Source organism: Monomorium pharaonis, chromosome 3, assembly GCF_013373865.1.
Source record: "Monomorium pharaonis isolate MP-MQ-018 chromosome 3, ASM1337386v2, whole genome shotgun sequence".
Classification (NCBI taxonomy): domain Eukaryota; kingdom Metazoa; phylum Arthropoda; class Insecta; order Hymenoptera; family Formicidae; genus Monomorium; species Monomorium pharaonis.
Genome location: NC_050469.1, coordinates 18,859,771 through 18,883,900, shown reverse-complemented (window position 1 = coordinate 18,883,900; position 24,130 = coordinate 18,859,771). Strand labels below are relative to the sequence as shown.

General features: G+C 32.6%; 2 protein-coding genes across 2 annotated transcripts in view; one reads left to right on the top strand and one right to left on the bottom strand.

Annotated features, from left to right (window-relative positions):
* Positions 1–24,130, bottom strand: part of LOC118644709 — a 159,994-nt gene that overhangs the window by 46,082 nt on the left and 89,782 nt on the right. The window lies entirely within an intron of this gene.
* On the top strand, positions 575–20,428 carry LOC105840042. The gene is made up of 12 exons (XM_036283644.1): positions 575–892; positions 1,049–1,379; positions 1,511–1,929; positions 2,019–2,335; positions 2,457–2,818; positions 3,435–3,841; positions 8,455–8,697; positions 10,611–10,950; positions 12,259–12,677; positions 17,846–18,168; positions 18,249–18,601; positions 20,004–20,428. Exons 1-12 carry the CDS (start codon positions 674–676, stop codon positions 20,426–20,428), a joined length of 4,158 nt encoding a protein of 1,385 aa, XP_036139537.1. The 5' UTR covers positions 575–673.

Below are 24,130 nucleotides of genomic sequence, written 5' to 3'. Positions count from 1 at the left end.
AAAAGAAAATAAAGAAATATTATTAAAGAAATTTTATTGTTCTTTGTGCAATACATATAAAGAAAAGTGATGTATAATATATGCAGTCCGAAATTTGAATACATATATTTTGTGCAAAAGTAAAAAACACTCACATATATTTATGCAATGATTATAATGCAATGATGATTAATTTCAAAGTATGATTTAAGATGAATTAGTTTGGTACGAAATATTCCTAAATAGTGCTTTTTCTAGAGTTAAAAAAATTGTTTTATATACATATTAATTATGTTTTTATGTTTGAGTTAATGAGACTATTAGATTAATAAATAAAGAGTTGATTATCACATATCTTATTTGTTACATGTTCTCTACTGTAAACATATTTTCTTAAGTGGTACGAGTTTGAGCAAGTTTACCCTACTCTTTCTTTGGGTGATTACGAACGAGAATATAGGGTGGATGGATGTTTGGTCGGAAGGTGCGACACGCGAACGAAGATAATGAACGAAAATGGTTGAAACACAGGCAGGTCGTGACTTAAGGTCAACTGATTAGGGATTACAAAACCGTGGACAGTTACCGGTATAAAAGCTGGCGACGACCCATCAGTCAGCCATCGTTCTCCTCTGCTGACTCGCGGAGGTAATTGTTAATCGAGTTTGAAATATCAAAGGCTGAACTGAACGCGATGCTGAAAGAACTGCTCTTGCTAGCGCTAACAGCGCTATGCATGTCGGATGGATACCATTTCACTGGCAAGACGGCCGACATGGATTTCCTTCACAAACAGAAGAAGATCTACGAATTGATGTTTTTCGTCAAGCAAAACACTCTCACCGACATGGAATTCTACGAGATCGGTCGTAATTACGATATAGAGAGCAACATTGACATGTACAAGGACAAGGTGTTTAAGCTAAGAAAAATTTTCAGATTTTTAAGTATACTTGTATAAACAATTTAACATGTCCTTTGAATTAATATGTACTGGGTTTTGTACATTAATTGTATATTTTTATATAATATGTTATATTGACAAATCTCATTTTTTCATTTTTCATAGCTGATCGTACAAGAGTTCTTGTACCTGTACAAACAGGGTATGCTTAGCCGTAATGCTATATATTCGCCATATTATGAAGAACACCGTGAGGAGATGAAACTTCTCTTCAAGCTATTCTATTACGCCAAGGACTTCCAGACCTTCTACAAAACTGCCGCTTGGGCGCGTCTTTATATCAATGACGGAGTTTTTACGTCCGCCTTCACGATCGCTGTCTTCTATCGTCTCGATTGCAAGTACATGAGATTACCGGCTCCTTACGAGATCTATCCCAATCTCTATTTCGACAGCAACGTCATCCAACAGGCCCACGATATCAAGATGACTCGTGGTAAGTCGAATCGCGCGTCTCTCTCTCTCTCTCTCTCTCTCTCTCTCTCTTTCTCTCTCTCTTAACATAACTTTAACTAACAAAATTTTATATAGATTAAATAAATGTCCTATTTTTATTATAATTCACAGGACTCGCTAGTGCCAATGTGGATAATGTCGACAACTACATGATTTACGCCAACTACTCAGGACACTTCGTCGAGCCCTATTTCGACGACGAATACAAATTGGATTACTTCATAGAAGACTTTGCCTTGAACAGCTTCTACTACTACTTCCGCCAAGTCATGCCATTCTGGTTCGACTTTAAAGATTACGACATTCCGAAGGACTTTCGTGGCTACTATTACTACTTCTATCACAAACAATTGTTGGGTCGCTATTATCTGGAACGTATCTCCAATGATTTGGGTGACATTGATGACTTTGATTGGAACAAACCTTTCTACTCCGGTTACTATTCGACCTTGATGTACCACAACGGAGTCATTATGCCCCAACGTTCTCGCTACATGAATGTGCCGTTCTATAAATACAAGTATCTAAAGGTGCGATTTTTCTTTTTTTTTTCGTTTTGTCCTACAATTAGATCGCTTATTCATCTATCTGTTTGTAAATTTCGTGTGAATTTTTACAGGAGATCGAGGTCCTGGAGTATCGCATCATGAATGCTATTGATCTTGGCTATGTATACGACAAGAACGGCAAGCAAGTTAACATTTACAGCCCCGAAGGTTTCAGCATCCTAGCAAACCTGATTGAAGGCAACGTGGATTCGTGCAACCGACATTTTTATGGAATGTATGACGCTCTTGCTCGAGACATTCTCGGTTTCAACTTCGATTATAAGGACAAGAATAAGGTGATCCCTAGCTCTCTCCAATGCTACAGCACCAGCATGAGAGATCCTGGATTTTACCGTCTGTACAAGAGGATCATGACATACTTCTTCAGGTTCAAATGCGTGATTTTTCCTCGCTTTTTTTGATTCACGCTCTTGAAATTTCCTAACATATATATAAGCACTTTAAATGTTTTAAATTAATTTATTCAACTTTGTATCTATTTCTTGTAGGTACAAGAAACACCTACCATATTACACTCAGAACGAATTAATCTTCCCTGGTGTTAAGTTCGAATCTGTCAATATCGACAAGTTGATGACCTACTTCGACACTTGTGACACATTCATCAACAACGCCCTTTCCGTGGAGAGCTTCAAGGAGGGACTAAAACTACGTGTGAAGGCTCGTCGTTATTGTCTCAACTACAAGCCATTCACTTACCGCTTTAACATCAATAGCGACAAAGAGACCAAAGCTGTGTTTAAGATTTTCCTCGGACCTGCCTTCAATGATGTACATAATGAGAAGGACATATCTTACCTCCATGAATACTACAAATATTTCATCGAGATGGACAAGTTTGTCGTAACACGTAAGTCATATTTCAAGCGAGTAACATACAATTTCTTTTAGTACATTATTTCTAACCGATCGTAATATGTTAAACATATCAATGAGTTTTTAAATTGCCTCACGGTCTACATCAGATCTTAGTGATGTTATTAAATTTAATTTTAATTTTTCTTAGCTTTTTTATTTAAACTGCGCGCCGACAGGGTTCGTCAGACTTAAAACGAAGTAACCAAGCTAAATTTCGATGCTCGAAAGCATCTTAAAATCCCCTCTTCCCACCTGTCCCGAAAAACTGTAAATTAATTTATTGCAAAAAATAATAGCTCACCCCAGCTGAGGTATTATTTTTTGCAATAAATTAATTTACAGTTTTTCGGGACAGGTGGGAAGGGGGGATTTTAAGATGCTTTCGAGCATCAAAATTTAGCTTGGTTACTTCGTTTTAAGTCTGACGAACCCTGTCGGCGCGCAGTTTAAATAAAAAAGCTAAGAAAAATTAAAATTAAATTTAATAACATCACTAAGATCTGATGTAGACCGTGAGGCGATTTAAAAACTCATTGATATGTTATACAATCTCTTTCTTTTAAACCTTCTTCTCAGTCGTCTTTCACGCCGATTCTATGCTCTTTCAGTGAGACAAGGTGCGAACACAATCGAACGCCGTAGCTCCGATTCCGTCTATACTATGCCTGATATGATATCCAGCGACGTATTCTATAAGAAATTGGAGAAGGCCGTAGGTGGTAGCGAACCATTTACTTATTACGAAAAGCTCTTCGCTTTTCCTGAGCGTTTAACTCTGCCTAAGGGTAAACCTGAGGGTATGCGATTTAAAATGTTCTTCTATTTGAGTCCATACGATGAGACGAAGGTTACGAACGTAGAATTGCCAGTCTTTGGCAAGTTCATCCTGGATGGAAAATCATTTGGCTTCCCGCTTGATAGACCAATGTATCCGTGGAAATTCTTTACACCAAATATGTTCTTCAAGGACGTATATGTCTATCACAACGTAGAAAATGAAAAATCAATGCACTTTTAGATTACCGATCTATTCTAGCTAATGTGAGCCCAGAAGAAGACTTTAATGATAACCGGAATACTGTATCATACGAGTGATATGAATTAAAAATCTTTTTCAATAAAGAATGCTGAAAAATTATGTATCTTGTAAACATATATTTCCAGCAACCCGATTCCGAAATCTTATTTCCTCACATATTTTTTCGAATTTGAATTACAAACACGCAATAATTTAATTATCGCACTCATTTTAGAGATAAGTCTCTCTTCAATTCATAGAGTATTTCGTGTTTCATGTTTAAACTTGTACCTTTCTTATTAAAATCATGTTGTATTTGTAATGTATTTTATTTTGATATCAGCAAACATTACACAACATGTATTAACATCACATGTAATAACAACAATGCATTATTTTGCTCAATTTGCTAAAACTTGATTATTTGATTTTACTAGTGAAAAAGTAATAAAAAAAACAATTATACCCAAATGTATGTATAATATTTATATATAAATTATTTTTATACAATTCTATTTTTTAAAATTGTAAGAAATTATTTTTTTTTTATTTAAATTAATTTTAATTATATTCCTTTTTATATTAAAAAAAAATTTTTTTTTTAATGCACTTTCTCTAAAAAGTACATTTTTAGAATTCAACAAACTGACGGCAAGTTGTCAACATGCATGCACAATTGCTGTCAATGTGTCAAGTTTATTATTCCTCAATGCATGCACTTATAATTTTATAAACTCATGAAGGTTCCCAGATAGCACAGGACGTCCTCAGGATCATCCTGAATATGTCCCGGGATGTCCTGGGATCTTGTCAGGATATAATAGTTGTATTATTGTAAATATTTTATGTATAAATTTGACTTCTAAAGTAAGTTTAGAATGTTAAATTCTGTAATAGTATTAATATAAATTGAAATTTTACTCATGTCTTGAGGACATCCTTGGGATGTCCTGAAGATATATGTATTCTAGCTGAAAACGTTATTCTTAAAATATTGTATAAAGAGTTTCATTAGCTACAAAATGTCTGAAGATAAACTTAAATATAATGACTGTATAAATACCAGACATTTTAGATAGCACAGAATGTTCTAAGAATATGATATCCTGAAAGTCCTCAGGACGTTCTAAAACAATCCTCAGGACATCCTAAGACAGTCCTTAGGACGTCCTAAGAGAGTCCTCAGGACATCCTACGAAAGTCCTCAGGACATCCTAAAATAGTATTCAGGGACATCCTGGACGTATAGTAATTTTTTAAAAAAACGTAAATTAATATAGCAAATGAGAAATCTTTGAATATCGTACGTATTTCTAGAATGTATTGCAAAATCAAATGTGTAAAAATGTTGACTTTAAAGTCAGATTGAATGTCTACACTTATTGAAACAATATGGCATATTAACAATACTAAAAAATTATAAAAAATGACATTAAATAATTTTTTAATTTTATTTTATACAAACGGCGCAAAAACAGTTTTTTAATAAGTTATTCCACATGCTATTTCGCGCGCATATGTAAAAATGATTTTAAAAAACTGTAAAACTTTATATTTATTTATAAAAATATAAGTTAACTATATATGTTTCATTCTTATGACAACATCTATTGTAATGATCTATAACAAATATGTATGCATAAACAAGAAGTACTCATGGATCATCACGAAGCGTTAGGATGCGTATGGTCTTCGAAGTCAAGCATCGTCGGCGATGGTTGATACTTGGATGGGTGACCGTTTTCTCGGGTACAGAGATTAAACATGCTTTAACAGGTACAACTGTCGCTGAAACATGTATAGTCTTCTTCCTCTTACAAAATTATCGTAGAAATAATTAGAACATTTAATTTTTTGTTAAAGTTTTTTTTCAATTCTCAAAAACTGTTAAAAATACTTAGAAATATTTAAAAAATTTTCTAAATTAATCGGAATTTTTTATTTTTTAAATTTTTCTGAGAAACGTTTCAATTCTTATAAAAAATCGATACATTTATCAAAAATCCAAAAAAAAAAAATCTAAAAAAATCTGACAAAAAGTGGTCATTGTTTGCTATTCCTGAGGATGTCCTGAGGAAATCCTATGGTATCCTCAGGACGTCCGATGGACTGTCCTCAGGATGTCCGATAGACTGTCCTTAGGATGTCCTGAGGACTAAAAAGTGGCGCTCGTTTGCTATTCCTCAGGATGTCCTGAGGACGTCCCGGGATAAAATCAGGACGTCCTCAGGATATCCACGAAGTCCGTCCTGGACGTCCTGAGGACCTCCTAAGGACGTCCGTGTGCTATCTGGGTTATTTGCTCTCCTGATGTTAACTTTGCTCCACCGGTTCCACGTTAAATTACAATGACAGCAAATTGTGGGCAAGTTCACTACATACATGCAGTGCATTAATTTGCCCGATATGCTTAATCTCGCTTGACTATCTGGGTATCTTATGTGTTGCTCAGGAATTAAGCATCTTTTTTAAGGATAGAAAAAATATATTTAATAATAAAATAATTAGCAAAGCATTTATTAGATACAACTATTGTTGTAATTTTATTATTATTGTTTATTAACAATAATAATAAAATTTTTATGCTATAGAAACAACTCATTTTAAAAAGTCATTCCTGGTAAATGGATTTTATTTTATATTAAAACAGAATATCTTATAAAGCATTTAAGCATTTTAAATCTTGTTATAAATTGAATTAAAATTTTCATGAATTATTGAGAAACATAAATATTTGTAACTAATACATAAAAGATACTTATTACAATATCAATAAAGCAGTATTAATACTTAGTTTCAATTACTTTGTGTTTACATTGAATATGTAATTTTTTGTCATTATTATATAAAAATTGATTTTGTGAATAAAAATCAATTGGCTCTAGATGTGGAGCATTCTTTTTAAATATAAAGACAAGATAATTCTTAAAATTAAAAAATAATTCTATTAAAATAATTTTTATATCCCCTTGAAAAGATGAGATGGAAATTCAGATGGTTATCTACATGTATGTGGATTTCTATGGATTTTAGATGGTTTTGTATGGATTCCAGATGGAAAACTATTATGGAATCCATACAAAACCATCTAAAATCTAGGGTCCGATTGCGTACATAAGCGATTGGACACAGTAGTATTTCCTAATCGGACACAGTCCAGATTGGACACAGTTCCAATTGGACACGGATTTGATTGGACACGGTCTCAATTGCACACCGTCCCGATCGGACACATAACGTTTAAATTGGACATCGAATCAATTGTATACGGACCCAATTGCACACAAACCCGATTGCACACTGACCCAATTGCACACGGACTCGATTGCACACGGACTCAATTGCGCAATGACCCGTTTGCATACGGATCCGATTGCACACGGATCCAATTGCACACGGACCCGATTGCACACGATACGATTCCATATTGATAGATAGGATTAGCGACATGCACGGGGCGGAAGGGGGGGGCGAAGTCCCCTCCTTGCACCCCCAGCATGCGCGCGCGCGCGTGTGTGTGTGTGTGTGTGTGTGTGCAAAGCATTCTGCACCACATGGGTTTGCGACTATAAAATATTTATAAGAAGAAAAAACATTTATAATAAATATTTTGTACATATTTTTATGTCCGAGTTTGTCAGGTATAAAAAAATTATAATAAATATTTATGAAAATATTTAAAATAAATATTTATGCTATTATTATCAAAAAATATATAAAATATTTCAAGTTCATATACTATAAATATTTTTCAGTACATTTTAAAAATATATTTTATATATTATTAATAATAATTTTTGTATCATTTCTAAACCCATATAGCACAGAAACCTTTCAGAGATATTTCAGAAATGTTTCAAGTGAAAAGTGAATCATTTCAGAAACGTTTCAAAATATTTCTGAGACAGCTCTGAGATAGCAAAATGTCCGCGATGCTTGCACTTGAAACATTTCTGAATGTTTTCAGAAAGGTTGCAGATATATTTCAGCAACCTTTCAGTACACTTTCAGAAATGTTTCAAGTACAAGCATCGCGGACATTTTGCTATCTCAGAGCTGTCTGAGAGCTGTTTCAGAAACATTTGAAAACGTTTCTGAAATGTTTCACTTTTCACTTGAAACTTTTCTGAAATATCTCTGAAAGGTTTCTGTGCTACATGGGCTAATTTAGATTTAAAGAGTAATTATTTCTTTTCTTAGGAAAGGATTATGATTGAAGGTTATTAGATTGTAAGTTATAGTATTAAACTTTAATTTATTACAAGAAGATTAATTTATTGAATTTATTTCAATTTTATTGTGAAATTCTATGCTATAATATCTATACTATATCGCAAAGTTTGTATAACAAAATATATTCTGGAGTAAAGAAAGGACGACAATAAACTTTTTTTACGAAATAAATAACATGAAGTGAGTCCAATCAACGAATCCCGGATTTCTATCGTGTCAAAGGGTAGACGATTACCAATAAAGATAATGATTACACAAACAACGGAAAAATTCGTCAGTATCGGTACGCTGGTTACCTCATAGGTCTCCTAATCTTGCACTCCGAACTTTTGTATCATTTTCGCCGATAGAGAGTATATAAAGCAATTGACGAATAGTACCGGTTAATCCTTTGCAAAACAAGCACGAGGATGAAAGCGATTGCATTACTTTTGGCTGCAGCGTGCGTAGCTGCCACGCAAGAATTCACTTACACTGCCGACAAGGCACATCTGATCAGACAGAAAAGCATCTATGAGCTCTTCTGGCATGTCGATCAGCCAACCGTCTACCATCCGGAACTTTATCAAAAAGCGCGATCCTTCAGTCTCGAAGATAATATTGCTTCTTTCACAGATCAGGTATTTGTTGGAATATATATATGTATATATAAACAATTTAATTTTTATAAGATACAAGATTAATTCTCTTTATAAAGTTATAAATTTTAGAAATAACAGAAATTGTTTATACAATTATAAAAAAGATATGCACATATAAAGATATGCATTCATAAAGATATGCACATATAAAGATATGCAAATATAGAGTAAAAAGTTTTTTGTATTATTTTTTTATGATGTATTTTTAATCATTTGTCTGTGTGTGTGCGTGTGTGGTTTAAATTTATATTCAAAATTAATTTTTCTGTCTTCTTTTTACGCTCTCGTAATAAAATTATAAATTTTAGAAATAATGTAAAAATTGTTTGTACGACCAAAAAAAAGATATTATATAATATTATATAATGTTATAATAATATTAGTACATTAATCCTGATCAACCGGTATATGTAAACATATCAATGGATTGTAAATCGCCCAATGGTTTGCATCGGATTGTCTCAGTGGTCGAATTGGCTAGGACTCGCACGAATGACGAGAGATCAGAAAGATCCGGGTTCGAACCTTGGCAGAGGTATTATTTTTCGCAATAAATTAATTTTATTATTATATAAATATTAATTACAGTTTTTTGGGGAAGGTGGAAAGGAGGGATTTTAAGATGTTTTCGAACTTCGAAATTTAGCTTAGTAAACTGTTTCAAGTCTGACAAAACCTGTCGGCGCGCAGTTTAAAATAACGCTAAGAAATTTAATATTATAAAAAAAATTATATTCAGCACTAAGATTCGATGCAGACCGTTGAGCGATTTACACAGAGATTTGTTTGAATTATATTTGTTTCACTGAAAAAAATTTATTTCTTCCAAAATATTATTTTATTGAATGAAAATTTGATTGTTTCATTACATTAAATCATTGTTTGACGGAATAATTACTATAATTATTTGAAATATTACTTGCAACATTTTTTGATAAATAAAAACGTTATTTGATTTAAATATAATTCAATCTTATATGATCACAGCAGCTGCGATGTAGTTCGCGGACTAGGCGATAACGCATGCGGCACTTTTTTCGTAATGCAATTTACACTCCAAAGGCTACATAAGCAGACCACCCACAGAAAACAGAACGGTGACAGAAATCGGATCAACCTATGCTATCGTAGTGAGCTCTCGGGATCTATGTGATATTTTTATTGTGTCTTAAGACATATCTTGGCTGTCATGGCTAAAAATTTTAAATACGATAACGAATCCTTTTTCTGTGTGTAGTAATAATCACATATTTGGTCACAAGCTTCTGTCTGCTTTGAAGAGAAACGTATGCTCAAATAGTGAAGTAATATATTACATTGAACGAAACAATAACATTGTTTGAATAATATAATAAAATTGTTTAAGGTAAAGATATATGTTATTTGAAAAGTTAAACAATTACATTTTACGGTGTAAAAATTGATTTGTTTAGACTATTCCAATGCATAGATTTCTTTGGATTTAATATAATTTTTTAAATCTAAAGAAATCTCTCTTTGTGTACAATCTATTGATAATGTATAATCACACACACACACACACACACACACACACACACACACACACACACACACACACACACACACACACACACACACACACACACGCGCGCGCGCGCGCGCGCGCACGCACGCACACGCACACGCACACGCACACGCACACGCACACGCACACGCACACGCACACGCACACACACAGAGTGACTTTTAGATTTATATTTGTTAGAAGATCTTTTTAATTGTTTGAACGGCTGGATAAGATGTTTAATTATTACAAAAATTTTTGTTGCGTATCTTGTATAATAAAAAAACAAGAAACTGTTAAAGGATACTGAAAAAATTAACTCTGTGATTTAATTTGATTAATAAAAATTTTCAATTATTTTGTCTAGACGGCAGTGACTGAATTCCTGCAGAGATGGAAACACGGAATGCTCCCACGAGGAGAAATATTTATTGGAATGCATCCTCAACATTACAAAGAAGCAGTTTGTTTTTTCCGTGTTTTATATTCCGCCAAAGATTTTGACACTTTCTACAATACTGCTGTGTGGGCACGTTTTCACTTGAACGAACATATGTACCTGTACGTGTTAAGTGTCACCGTGATGCATCGCCCAGATACCAAACACATCCGTCTACCCCCACTTTATGAGATAAATCCGCATTATTACTTCAATGATGACGTTTTGCATAAGGCTTATCATATCGCGATGGGCGACTCGCAGACAGGTTGGTATATGAGCTAAGAAATAAATATGATTGATTCAGCAACATGTATATATAAATGTTTATATATGTAGTTTTAATAATCTTCCTAGAGGAATGACTTTTTCGTATCTATTTTCTATTAAATTTTTTAAAAATTATAAACGTAGATAAATAATTACACATTGTCAAATAAATTATATATTTTCTTTATTTAATTTTTTTAGCTTAAATAATTGATGAGTAATATAACCAGTATGCTAACAAAATATATTTCAAATTAAATAATAATGATAATATTTTTTTCTTTAGAAATAAATATTCTCTAAATTTTTCTTTTATATAAATTTTATAAATGTTATAAATTTTTAATAAATTAAGTCAAATTAGTTTGCATGTAAAGTTGAATAGTAACTAATATAGTTAAGAAAAGTTAAAAGTTAATAATAAAATAAAAAAGTTAACAACTTTTAATTTAGCTTAATTTTAATTATAATTTATTTTTTAATTTCAAGTAGTTATTTTTAAAACACATAAACTTTAACTTTTTTGTTAAGTTAAAAATTTATCTATATAAAAAAATTATAAGAGAAGAATATAATTATCCATAAAAGACAATAGTTCTTAGTTATTTTATATACTTACAATAATAGAATAGAATAGAACTTTATTCGTCACAGCCTTTGCAGGGTACAGCGGACTCCCGCTCCGCTTACAACACTTACAATAATATAATACTATAATAATAATAATCATAATATAATTCTACTAAATATAATTTACAAATAAAATATATTTAATGATTTATATTATAACTGTTTTGATAATTTTAATAAATTATTACTTTCAAATTTAATACATACAATGCTTGTTAAAATTACCTTTTCATTTAATTTGAGGTAATTAAATCTTAACGTAATTTTTAACTAAATTAATTTTTTATTCATAATTTTGAAAATAATTAAATTATTTTTATAAGTCATTAACTTTTATGTAATTTAGAGTTAGAAAAATTAATGTAATATGATATAAACATTAATTTATCCAACTTTGCTTACATTAGACTAAAAATAGTCCAGAAAATAAACTATAACAAAGCGTATCTAAGAAAATGTGTAATCTGTGATTGCTTATGATGCTAAATACGCGAGGTAACTTTAATGTTGCTTGTTGTTAAACTGCTAACAATATATTGCCTGCGTATTGTTTCAATTTAAAACTATTGAAAACAATTATACAGCAAGATGTACTGGCACGCTTTATTATCTGAGAACATATAAAATGTTAGATATTAATATTAAAGTATTTGATGGAAATTATTTGACTCAATAGGTGTGAAAAAAACGATTGATGGTGTAGACTACTATTACATTCCTTCCAATTACACCGGTTGGCATTTGGTAGGAGACGAAGTGTCGGAACAACAAAAATTAAGCTACTTTCACGAGGATGTCGGTTTAAACGCATTTTACTTTATGATGAATCACGATTTTCCATTATGGATGAACAGCACTCGGTATAATATGCCCCAACACATTCGTGGCGAACTATACATATTTGGTCACAGACAATTGCTCAGTCGCTACTATTTAGAAAGATTATCCAATGATATGGACGAGATCATGTACGTCGACGTAAACAAGCCTATTGTTTCTGGCTACTACCCAATGATGCATCATTACAATGGACTATCATTCCCAGAGCGTCCTGTTGGTTTTGAGGTTCCTCTTCACGCGCACAAATATGTCCAGGTTGGTTTCTTTATTAATTGTCTAAGTCGAATTTCACGAAAATTGATAAAAATATCCGATAGGTATTTGCGAGAGAAAATATTTTCAAGTATATTTGCTATGTATCTTTAAATGTCTAAAATGTCAGAATTATCTAAAACATTTCTTGACAACGAAAGTTAGCATCTCAGCTATCCAGGGCTGCTAAAACCATATTATACCCAGATAACCACATCTGCAAAAGCAGAATGCCACAGCAAATCCAGTTTGTCAAAATTAGTTGCTTCAACGATTATTGGCGATGATTTGACAGCAAACTCGCTGCATTTGGCTATCTGGGGATATGGTACCCAGATAACCAAATCTGCAAAAGCAGAGTCCCACAGAGCGGATCCATGGCCTACTGTGTCCGCACCAAACTCGCGTCCCGCAGACAGAGATCGCATTCGACAAATCTGCTGCTTTTCTGCCGCCAATATGCTGTCAGATTTTGCCCAGTAGATTTCGTCTACGAAACACAAGCCCAATGCGGACACAATAGGCCATGGATCCGCTGTGTGGGACTCTGCTTTTGCAGATTTGGTTATCTGGGTACCATATCCCCAGATAGCCAAATGCAGCGAGTTTGCTATCAAATCATCGCCAACAATCGTTGAAGCAACTAATTTTGACAAACTTAGAACAAAGTCAGCATTATGTCTGTCGAACTGAACTAACGTGAATTTTAATTCTAACAACGGCAGATTGATTGCAACATGTCAACATCAATTTGCTACTCGCAAAAAAGTGATTTGTGACAGCAACTTGACGATAACTCGTGTTGTCAATTTGTCATCCGTGATTAACAGCAAATTGACGGTAACTTGTTATCATCGGTATGCCATCCGTAACCAACAGCATGTTAATAGCAACATGACGGCAACATATGTCAAATATATGAATGTTTATATGCTGACAATACAGTCACATCTGACATTGCCTAATAACTTCTGCGGTCACCCATCCAACTCTGAACCGCCTTCAACATTGCTTGACTTCGAAGAACGTACGCAATCTAGCACTTCGCGATGATCCATGAACACTTGATGCTCATGAATACATATTTGTTATATATCAGTTCAATAGATGTCAGAAACATGAAACGTATAATTAAATAATATTTATAAATAAATATAAATTTACAGTTTTTTTACTGATTTTTACGTATGCGAAATAACATGTAGAATAACTTATAACAATATGTTTTTGTTCTGTTCTTTTGATAAAGCTAAATTATATTCCAGACAGCACACAATATTTATAAAATATTTACAAAATATTTTTAATATTTATTTGAATATTTTATAAATATTTATCCAAATGACTTATCTTTATACTACCTGGGATATGTATAAAAAATTATTTTATATTTTATTTCTTAATTATTAATAAATCATCGGTAAAGTATTTTCTTTTATATAATAATGAATAAAATGTTGCTAATTTTATTCATGTTTATCTTTTATTTTGAAACTATGTTTATGTGTAATATGATTAATAAAGTTATAATTAAATTTATATACATATATGTATATATATATATATATATATATATATATATATATATATATATCATAGTCTACCTGGTCTAACTGGGATAATATATATTTGCAAGCACGTATAATTATAAAAATTAATATCTATATATTAATTATATTTAAATTTCGAAAATATAGTCTTTTTATTGAAAAGTTGTCGTAAACGTGTGACAAGTTCATATTCTCAACAATTTGTAAACAATAAGCTACAAAATTAAAAAAACTTTATAGTTTGAAGGCATATATGCAATAACAAATGAAAATTATTATATATGTGTTGTTGCTGTCATGTTTGCATCATGATGCTCAAGATTTAATCATTCATTCGATTGAATCATTCATTGCCGTCATGTTGCTGTCATGTTGTAGACAACATAACATACAAGTATTACGAACCGTTTGCTCGGAAAATTTCGCCAACTGTTTGCATGTATAAGCAGATATATTGCTGTATTCGTAAAGGCCATTGCACGTACATTTTCTTAATTGTAAGAAATTGAGCAATACGGTTGGTTAATTCAGTCGGTTACGACTAATTTGAGCAATATGATTGGTCGAAATCTAACGATTACGATTAAGGAAATGTACGTGCAATGGCCTTAACGTGTTATACTTCAATGTCAGCAAATATACAGCAAATATCTAGCAACACGTTTTGCATTAGTTTCTTCAAAATGCTTAATCACGCTTGGCTATCTAAGTCGCGAAAGCTTTACAAGGATTGTTTTAATTTTGACAATAATTTTATGACATGTAATTGTTTTTTGCTTTGTCTTCTAAAAGTTTCGAGAAAATTTACGACAAAAGTTTTCATCACACAATGCTGTAAATAACAGAGAAAAACTTGTACATAAATATCCCACCAAACACCAAGTTACATGTAACGTACCTGTTAGTTGTAATTTCCCACTCAACAATGTAATTGTAATATAACATGTGTGTTATATTGCAATTATATTATTGAGTGGGAAATTACAACTAACAAGCACGTTACATGTAACTTTGTGTTTGCTGGAATGACATAGGCCGATATTCATAGTCGGATCTTATATTTAAGATCATCTTAAGTATAACTGTCTTAAGATGCCATCAGCCAATCATAGGCCCGTATTAGCATCTTAAGACATTGCTTGAGACGATCTTTAAATAAGATTCGACTATGAATACCACCCATAGAGAAATTATAAGGTTTGCTCCAGCACAATAAAATGCAAATTTACGCAAATAACAGAGCAAACCTTGCCACACAACATGACAATAAATTTATGGCAGAAACAGAAAAAAATCTTGCTAAGCATGGAATAATGGCAAATTAGTAGTAAGAACAAAGTAAAACTTGCCCAGCACACTTTTGCACCAAAATTGCGGCAAGGTGTATCACAGCTTAGCTTTTGTTGGCAAGACTTGTTGCAAATAGTATGATGCATATTTTATGCAAATAACAGAACTGCATTATCGGGTGTTAATCCAGGATCACTTTATTTCTTGGTAATTTTACTGTCTACCCCGAGATGGCGCATTTCTCGTGAAAAAGATTCATCTACTAGGTAAATAAAAGGGGTTTTCGAGAATAGAGAACCAAGTACAATTGCACCATTTACATGTGATCAGTTCAATATTTCATTTTTGTCGATAAGATTTGCTCTGTTCTTGCAGTTTTTGTTACAAATTTGCTATTATCCCGGGTAGCAAGGTGTCCACTGGACGTCAATAATTCGTCATTTAAGGTCGCGGACGTCATGTTACCAAATTAAGACGTAGTAGTAACGTCATTTTTTGACTTATTAATTACATCATTCATTTATCCATCCTACAACGTATTTCCGACGTCATATTCTTGACTAATTAATAACGTCAGTTAATTGATCATTTTATGACGTATTAATAAGGTTTTATTAGTGACTAATTACTGATATTAACTATAATTTTTTGTAATAATTGACGATTTGACCTCAAATGACGAATTATTGAGGTCTAGTGGACGATACCTTGTTACCTATAACTATTAATCATTATTTAAAAATTAGTTAATAAACAACATTATTAAAATTAATAAAATATTTTATATAATTAATACTATCAATATTTTAGAATCATCCCAGACAGCACATAATATTTATGATAAATATTTATTAATATTTATTTTTTCGAAATATTATATAAATATTTTACATATATTTTATATACATGAAGAAAAAAATCTTTATTCAACATATTATTAAAATATAGACTAAATATTTTATATAATATTTATGGTAAATAAAAGATAAAGATTTGTATAAGTAATATTTTGTAAATATTTATAAATATTTCATAAATATTTTTATAATATTTATGATAAATCTTTATGATTTGTCAAATCTAAGACCACAAAAATATTTATAAAATATTTGGATAAATATTTATAAAATATTTAAATAAATATTATAAATATTGCGTGCTGTCTGGGATATAATTTAGCTTTATCAAAAGAACAGAGCAAAAACATATTTTTATAAGTTATTCCATATGTTATTTCGCATATGTAAAAATCAGGAAAAAAACTGTAAATTTATATTTATTTATAAAAATATTAGTTAACTACAAGTTTCATGTTTCTCGCATCTATTGAACTGATTTATAACAAATATGTATTCATGAGCATCAAGTGTTCATGGATCATCACAAAGTGCTAGGTAGCGTACGATCTTTGAAGTCAAGCAATGTCGACGGCGGTCAGAGTTGGATGGGTGACCGTGGAAGTTAGGCAATCCCAAATGTGACTAGAAGAGGGTGTGGTGGGTCCACGATGCTTGTTGAGAAACAATGTAAATTTTTTTTTACATTATAATTATATAATAATTATGTTATTTCGATATTTTCATAATGCAAGTACTGCATATATAGGACATGTACCCGAAATATTTTCTAAAACGTCAAAATAACGGCTTTTACTATCTGGGATAGTCATAAAAATGACGTTAAAATGTCGTCTTTATTAGATGTAGTCTAAAAACCTATGTTTTGTCATAAAAATAACAATAAAATACCGTCAAATGTACTAGCTTCTTGAAAATGACGTCAATAATATGAAAATAATGACGTATTTTTGACGTCGTTAAAATGAGACAGATGTAAGTCAGTTTTACGACAATTTATCTCGACATTATGACGTCTAGTTCGTCATAAAATGACCAAAAAATGCCGTCAATTAGACGACACTTTGCTACCTGGAATGTTGTATATGGTAAGGTTTGCCTTGTTCTTGCCACAAATTTGCTATCATGCTATGTACAGCAAAGTTTGCTCTGTTCTTGCCACAAATTTGCTATCATATTGTGTATGGCAACGTTTGCCTTGTTCTTGCTACAAATTTGTTGTTATGTTTTACTAGTAAGTTTTATCCTGTTATTTCCATAAAATATACGTCATATTATTTACGACAAGCCTTGCCAGCAGAAGCTAAGCTTAATGCGGACACACCTCGTTATAATTTTGCTGCAAATGTTTGCTCGAGTTTACGGCAACCTTTGCACAAAGTTTGCATCATTTTGCTAGCTGGGCATATGTTAATGTTATTTTATAATAGATTAATTAAAATATATAAATTATGTCTGCAATTGTTGTATACAGGCTATAGAAGAAGCCCATGCTCGTATTTCTGACGCCATCGATAAAGGCTATATCGTTGACGTACACGGCAACCATATTGACATTTACAACAACGTAGACGGTCTTAACTATCTTGGCAACGTAATTCAGGGCAATGCCGATTCTATCCATCCTGACTACTATGGACATTTAGGTTATTTATATAGGAAAATCCTCAGCATGGGTTCAGTTCAGGTCACCAAAGATCACACACCAGTTCCTACAGCTCTTAACTTCTTCGTCACCAATCTGAGAGATCCAGTAATCTATGGAATCTATAAGACTATCGCTACTCACTGGGTGAAGTACGACTTTGGGCATTATGTGCATAATTCAGTAAATAATGTAATTATTTGTTTTTATCGACGTTTATATTCTCCCGTAGATATAAGGAACACTTGCCAAGCTACACACACGAGGAACTTGTTTTCCCCGGTGTTACGATCGAATCTGTCACCGTTGATAAGCTGGTGACTTTCTTTGACTATTTCGAATCGATGGTCAACAACGCTGTATCGGTACGTAGTCACAAAGAGGCTCAATCTGTGTTGATCAAGGCACGTCAGTATCGTCTCAACCATAAGCCTTTTACCTATCACATTACTGTCAACACCAACAAGAATGTTAAAGCGATCGTTCGTATCTTCCTTGGACCTAAATACGACGTTCACGGCCACGAATTGGATTTAAGCGAGAATTACATGAACTTCGTGGAGCTAGATCAATGGAACGTTGTTTGTTAGTACTTTTAAAAAATATTTTTTTTGCTAAAAGACTTTTTTTGATTGATTCAACTTTCCTTAATCAAACATATGATTTGATTTGTTATTTCAAATAACTACATTGGCACAAAAAGAACGAGACAAAAATTTTGACCGAATTTTTAGGCAATCTGGAAAATAATGCAACTTTGCGAAAAATTATTTAAATTACATGAACTTTTTTTTAAATTAAAGGGCAAAGACTTTACTTTAAGAATCCCTAGACAAAAGTTTGATTTGTTAAGTGTGATCCTTTTGTATCGCATGAAAACCAAACTTTTTTTTATTGAAAAAAATAAAAGTTTGTTAATATTTTTTACAAGTTTCTCGTTAAAATCTTGCTAATATTAATCCGGATTTTTAAAGTTCATTTTTTTCTAAGCAATTTTTAAAAAATAACATGTCGATACGATGTTTTTTGTTGATTATGCACGAGTTTGAAATTTGCACTGCATTTTAGGGTATTTTAACAAATAAATACAGTATTCTTTGGATATCATGAAACGGTATCAATATGATATTGCACATTGATTTTATTGGTGTTTAACTCAATCATACCGCCGTCATCAGAATGACCCAATGTGCACCACGTGGAGGTTGACAATTGGATTTTGCACATTATGTGGCTCTGAAATTCATCGGTGAAAATTTGTTGATCTGAATATAATGGATAGCTGACGCGCCAATTTTACTGAAGTCAACAGAAGGTTCGCCATTTTAGTAGCCTGCTCAGATCACACATAAATATACACATATTCATACATAAAAAATAAAAATTCAAATTTCATTTAAAAAATCGGCCCTTTTCATATGATGTGTAAAATTCAATCGTCAACTTCCACGTGATGCACATTGGGTCACTCTAATAACGGCGGTATAAACAATAAAATTAATGTGCAATATCATATTGATATCGATCGTTTTATGGTATCCAAAGAATACTGTATTTATTTGCTAAAATACTCTAAAATGCAGTGCAAATTTCAAACTTGTGTATAATCAATAAAAAACATCGTATCGACATGTTCTTTTTTTGAAATTGCTCAGAAAAGAATGAACTTTAAGAATCTGGATTAATATTAGCAAGATTTTAACGAGAAACTTGTGAAAAATAATAACAAACTTTTACTTTTTTCAATAAAGAAAACATATTTGGTTTTCATGCGATACAACAGAGTCACACTTAATGAATCAAACTTTCGCCTAGGGATTCTTAAAGTAGATTCTGTGCCCTTTAATTTAAAAAAAAAGTTTCTGTAATTTGGATAATTTTTTGCATCACTTAAATTTGAAGTTGCTTAAGAATTCGGTCAAAATTTTTGTCTCGTTTTTTTCGCGCCAGTGTACTTTAAATAACTAATAACGCTTAATTATTACAGTGAAAGCTGGAATCAACAAGATTGAGCGCCATAGCTACGAGTCCAACTACGTCGTCCAGGATGAGGTGCCAAGCGAGATATTTTACAAGAAGGTGGTGAAAGCTATCGAGGGTGGCGAGACTATTACTTATCCAAGCGAGTTTTACGGTTACCCTGATCGTTTAGTACTTCCTAAAGGCAAAAAGGAAGGCATGCCGTTTAAACTCTTTGTGTGTGTGTCGCACTTCGATGAGGCAAAAGGCATCGAGGTAGATTCTCACGTATGGGGTCCAAACGCGGACCGGACGTGGAAGATGGATTTCCGACCGTTGGGATATCCACTCGACAGGCCGGTTCACACCTTCAACTTTACGGTACCAAACTTTTATATGACGGATATCCTGATTTTCCACAAGCACGTGGAAGAATTAAATCTCACTGTATAAAGCTTGTCGTCTTATTTCCACTACTGCATCAAATGATATTGTTTACGTTTATATACTTTGCCTACTTATGTACTTATTTAACACTGTGCGATCGTCAGAACAAGAACTTGAAGTTCGCGCCAACTAGAAAAGAGACATACAAATAAGAGAAGTAGCGTACACATGCAGTAGCATTTTTTACTGAATATTTTATATATAACTGTCTGATATGATAAATTACACCCGAAATAAATAAAAACAATTTTTCATTTCTTACCATTTATATCTCTTGTTTCCGTTTTCCCTTCGCGTTTGTTTCCAATTCTTCGTTTTCAACAGATCTTTTATTTGTTTTAATTGATTCTTTATTTCTTTTTATCTGCGAGAGAAAAATACCTTCTATGTAATTTGATATATTTGAATGGAAAAGGTTTCGTTTATGTTAATATTTTTATTCTGTTCAGCATTCAGTTTCTTCTCTGCTCTCTATTTCTACTCAAAGCGATATTATATAAATAAGAAAAATAAACAGATAATTTAATTAAATAATGCAAAGAGAAATAACCAACGAAAAGTATGTTATAACCAACGAAAAGTAAAATATTCAACAAAAATAAATATTAAATATCGATCTCCACTCAATACCCAAGTAGCAAAGACAAGTCATTTTGACATCAAATTTTGGTCATATTGGTACGAATGACGTCCTATGATCAAAATGCGACCATAACATTTAAATAACGGCATATTGACGTTATTTAATGACGTCTTTATGACGTAATATTTTGATCTTATTTCTCGCCGTCATTCCGTGACGTTATTATGAGGTATTAATTCGATCCTGCTTCTCGGTTAGCAAATATAATAATTTGAATTTTATGCGTTTATTTTTTATTAATTTGTAGGAACATAATCCAACATATAAACATATAAACAAACATAAAAGAACTATTGATTCTAAAGACTATACATATTAATCACCATTAATCTCTATATTTAGAATTATCCCAGACAGCACATAATATTTATGATAAATATTTATAAATATTTATAAATATTTTTTAAGATTTATTTAAAAAATAAATTATATAAATATTTTATGCATATTTTATATATAGTACATGAAGAAAAAATTATTCAACATAATTCTTTATTCAACATATTATTAAAATATAGCCTAAATATTTTATGCAATATTTATGGTAAATAAAAAATAAAGATTCGTACAAGTAATATTTTGTAAATATTTATAAATATTTCATAAATATTTTTATAATATTTATGATAAATTTTTATGATCTGCCAAATCTAAGACCACAAAAAATATTTATAAAATATTTGAATAAATATTTATAAAATATTCAAATAAATATTATAAATATTTTGTAAATATTTTATAAATATTATGTACTATCTGAGATATAATTTAGGTTTATCAAAAGAACAGAACAAAAACATTTTTTTATACGTTATTCCACATGTTACTTCGCATATGTAAAAATTAGTAAAAAAACTGTAGATTTATATTTATTTATAAATATTATTTAACTATACGTTTCATGTTTCTGACATCTATTGAACTAATCTATAACAAATATGTATTCATGAGCATCAAGTGTTCATGGATCATCGCGAAGTGCTAGGTTGCGTACGATCTTCGAAGTCAAGCAATGTCGACGGCGGTTCAGAGTTGGATGGGTGACCGCAGAAGTTATTAGGCAATGTCAGATGTGACTATGGTGTAGGGATAACGATGCTTGTTGAGAAACGTAAATTTTTTTTTTACATTATAATTATGTTATTTCAATATTTTCACAATACAAGTGCTGCATTTATAGAACATGTACCCGAAATATTTTCTAAAACGTCAAAATAACGGCGACTTTTACTACTTGGGATAGTCATAAAAATGACGTTAAAATGTCGTTTTTATTGTGATGTCAACAGTCTGTGACATTAGACCGTCATTTTAACATCATTAAGACGTCAATTAGTGACGTCAATAATAGTCAGGGATTGACCAAAATTTGACGTCAAAATGTCTTGTTTGCTACCTGAGATAATTACCCCAATAAAACTGTACGTGATATCCACGTTAATGCTACGTGGATCGGTATCGTGAAATCCACGTGAATATTCGAATGGACATCCGCTCAGAAACGGTACTAGAATCTATGTGAATGCGATCATAGATTCGATGTAGAAAAAACGTAAAAATTTTACGAACTTTAGAAACATCCTCGTAATATACACGTACTCTCTAAATTTTTTGGAGCGAAACATCACTCCAAAAGAATGGAATTTTACTCTCATCGATGAGTGAAGCCCGATTGCGCACATAAGCAATTGGACACAGTAGTATTTCCCGATCGGACACAGACCCGATTGAACACGGACCCGATTGGACACGGACTCAATTTGACACAGACCCGATTGCACACGGATCCGATTGCACACCGACCCGATTGCACACGGACCCGATTGCGCACCGACCCATTTGCACACGGAAGCGATTGCGCACCGACCCAATTGCACACGGACCCGATTGCACACGGATCCGATTGCGCACCGACCTGTTTGCACACCGACCCGATTGCACACGGACCCGATTGCGCACCGACCCGTTTGCACACGGACCCGATTGCGCACTGATCCGATTGCACACGACCCGATTACACACGACCCGATTGCGCACCGATCTGTTTGCACACAGACCCGATTGCACACAATACGATTCCGCATTGCAGAATAATGCAAAAACAATTTGGATAGCACAGAAAATTTAGAATAAATTATTATAAATATTTTACGAATTTATTTTTAAAAAATTTTTTAAAAAAATTTTTAAAAAAATTTTTTAAGTTATATAATCGTTTTCATAAATTATTTAGAAATTATTATTAACAATATATATAAAATATATTTTTAAAATGTACTAAAAAATATTCATGGTATATAAACTCGAAATATTTTTGTATTTTTGAATTATAATAGCATAAATATTTATTTTTAATATTTTCATAAATATTTATCATAATTATTTTATACTTGGCAAACTCAGACATAAAAATGCGTAGAAAATATTCATTATAATATTTTTCTTTCTTATACATATTTTATAGTCGCAAACCTATGTGGTGCAGATAATGCTTTGTGCACACACACACACGCACGCACGCACGCACGCACGCACGCACGCACGCACGCACGCACGCACGCACGCACGCACGCACGCACGCACGCACGCACGCACGCACGCACGCACGCACGCACGCACGCACGCACGCACGCACACACACACACACACACACGAGGGGGTGCAAGGGAGGCTTCGCCCCCCTCCCGCACCAAGTCGCTAACCCATGTACTATCTGAAATGCGGAATCGTATCGTGTGCAATCGGGTCCGTGTGCAAACGGGTCCTGTGCAATCAGGTCCTGTGCAATCGTGTCGGTGCGCAATCGGGTCCGTGTGTAATCGGGTCTGTGTCCAATTGGGTCTGTGTCCAATCGAGTCCGTGTCCAATCGAGTCTGTGTCCAATCGGATCTGGGTCCAATCGGGAAATACTACTGTGTCCAATCGCTTATGTGCGCAATTGGGACAGTCCCCTCATCGATACTGAAATACGGCCACTCGAAATCGAGTGACATCTCACTTCTTATAAGAATTAATTTTTTGCTCGATAAGTGATCTCTTTATTTGACTGGAGTAAAGGTCACTTT

What these genes read in the sequence shown, in the direction of transcription:
- LOC105840042 (XM_036283644.1), top strand. Translation starts at nt 674, where the DNA reads ATGCTGAAAGAACTGCTCTTGCTAGCGCTAACAGCGCTATGCATGTCG. An exon ending in CGATATCAAGATGACTCGTG is followed by an intron (nt 1,380 to 1,510) that starts GTAAGTCGAATC and finishes TATAATTCACAG; the next exon opens with GACTCGCTAGTGCCAATGTG. An exon ending in ATCGCTACTCACTGGGTGAA is followed by an intron (nt 18,169 to 18,248) that starts GTACGACTTTGG and finishes ATTCTCCCGTAG; the next exon opens with ATATAAGGAACACTTGCCAA.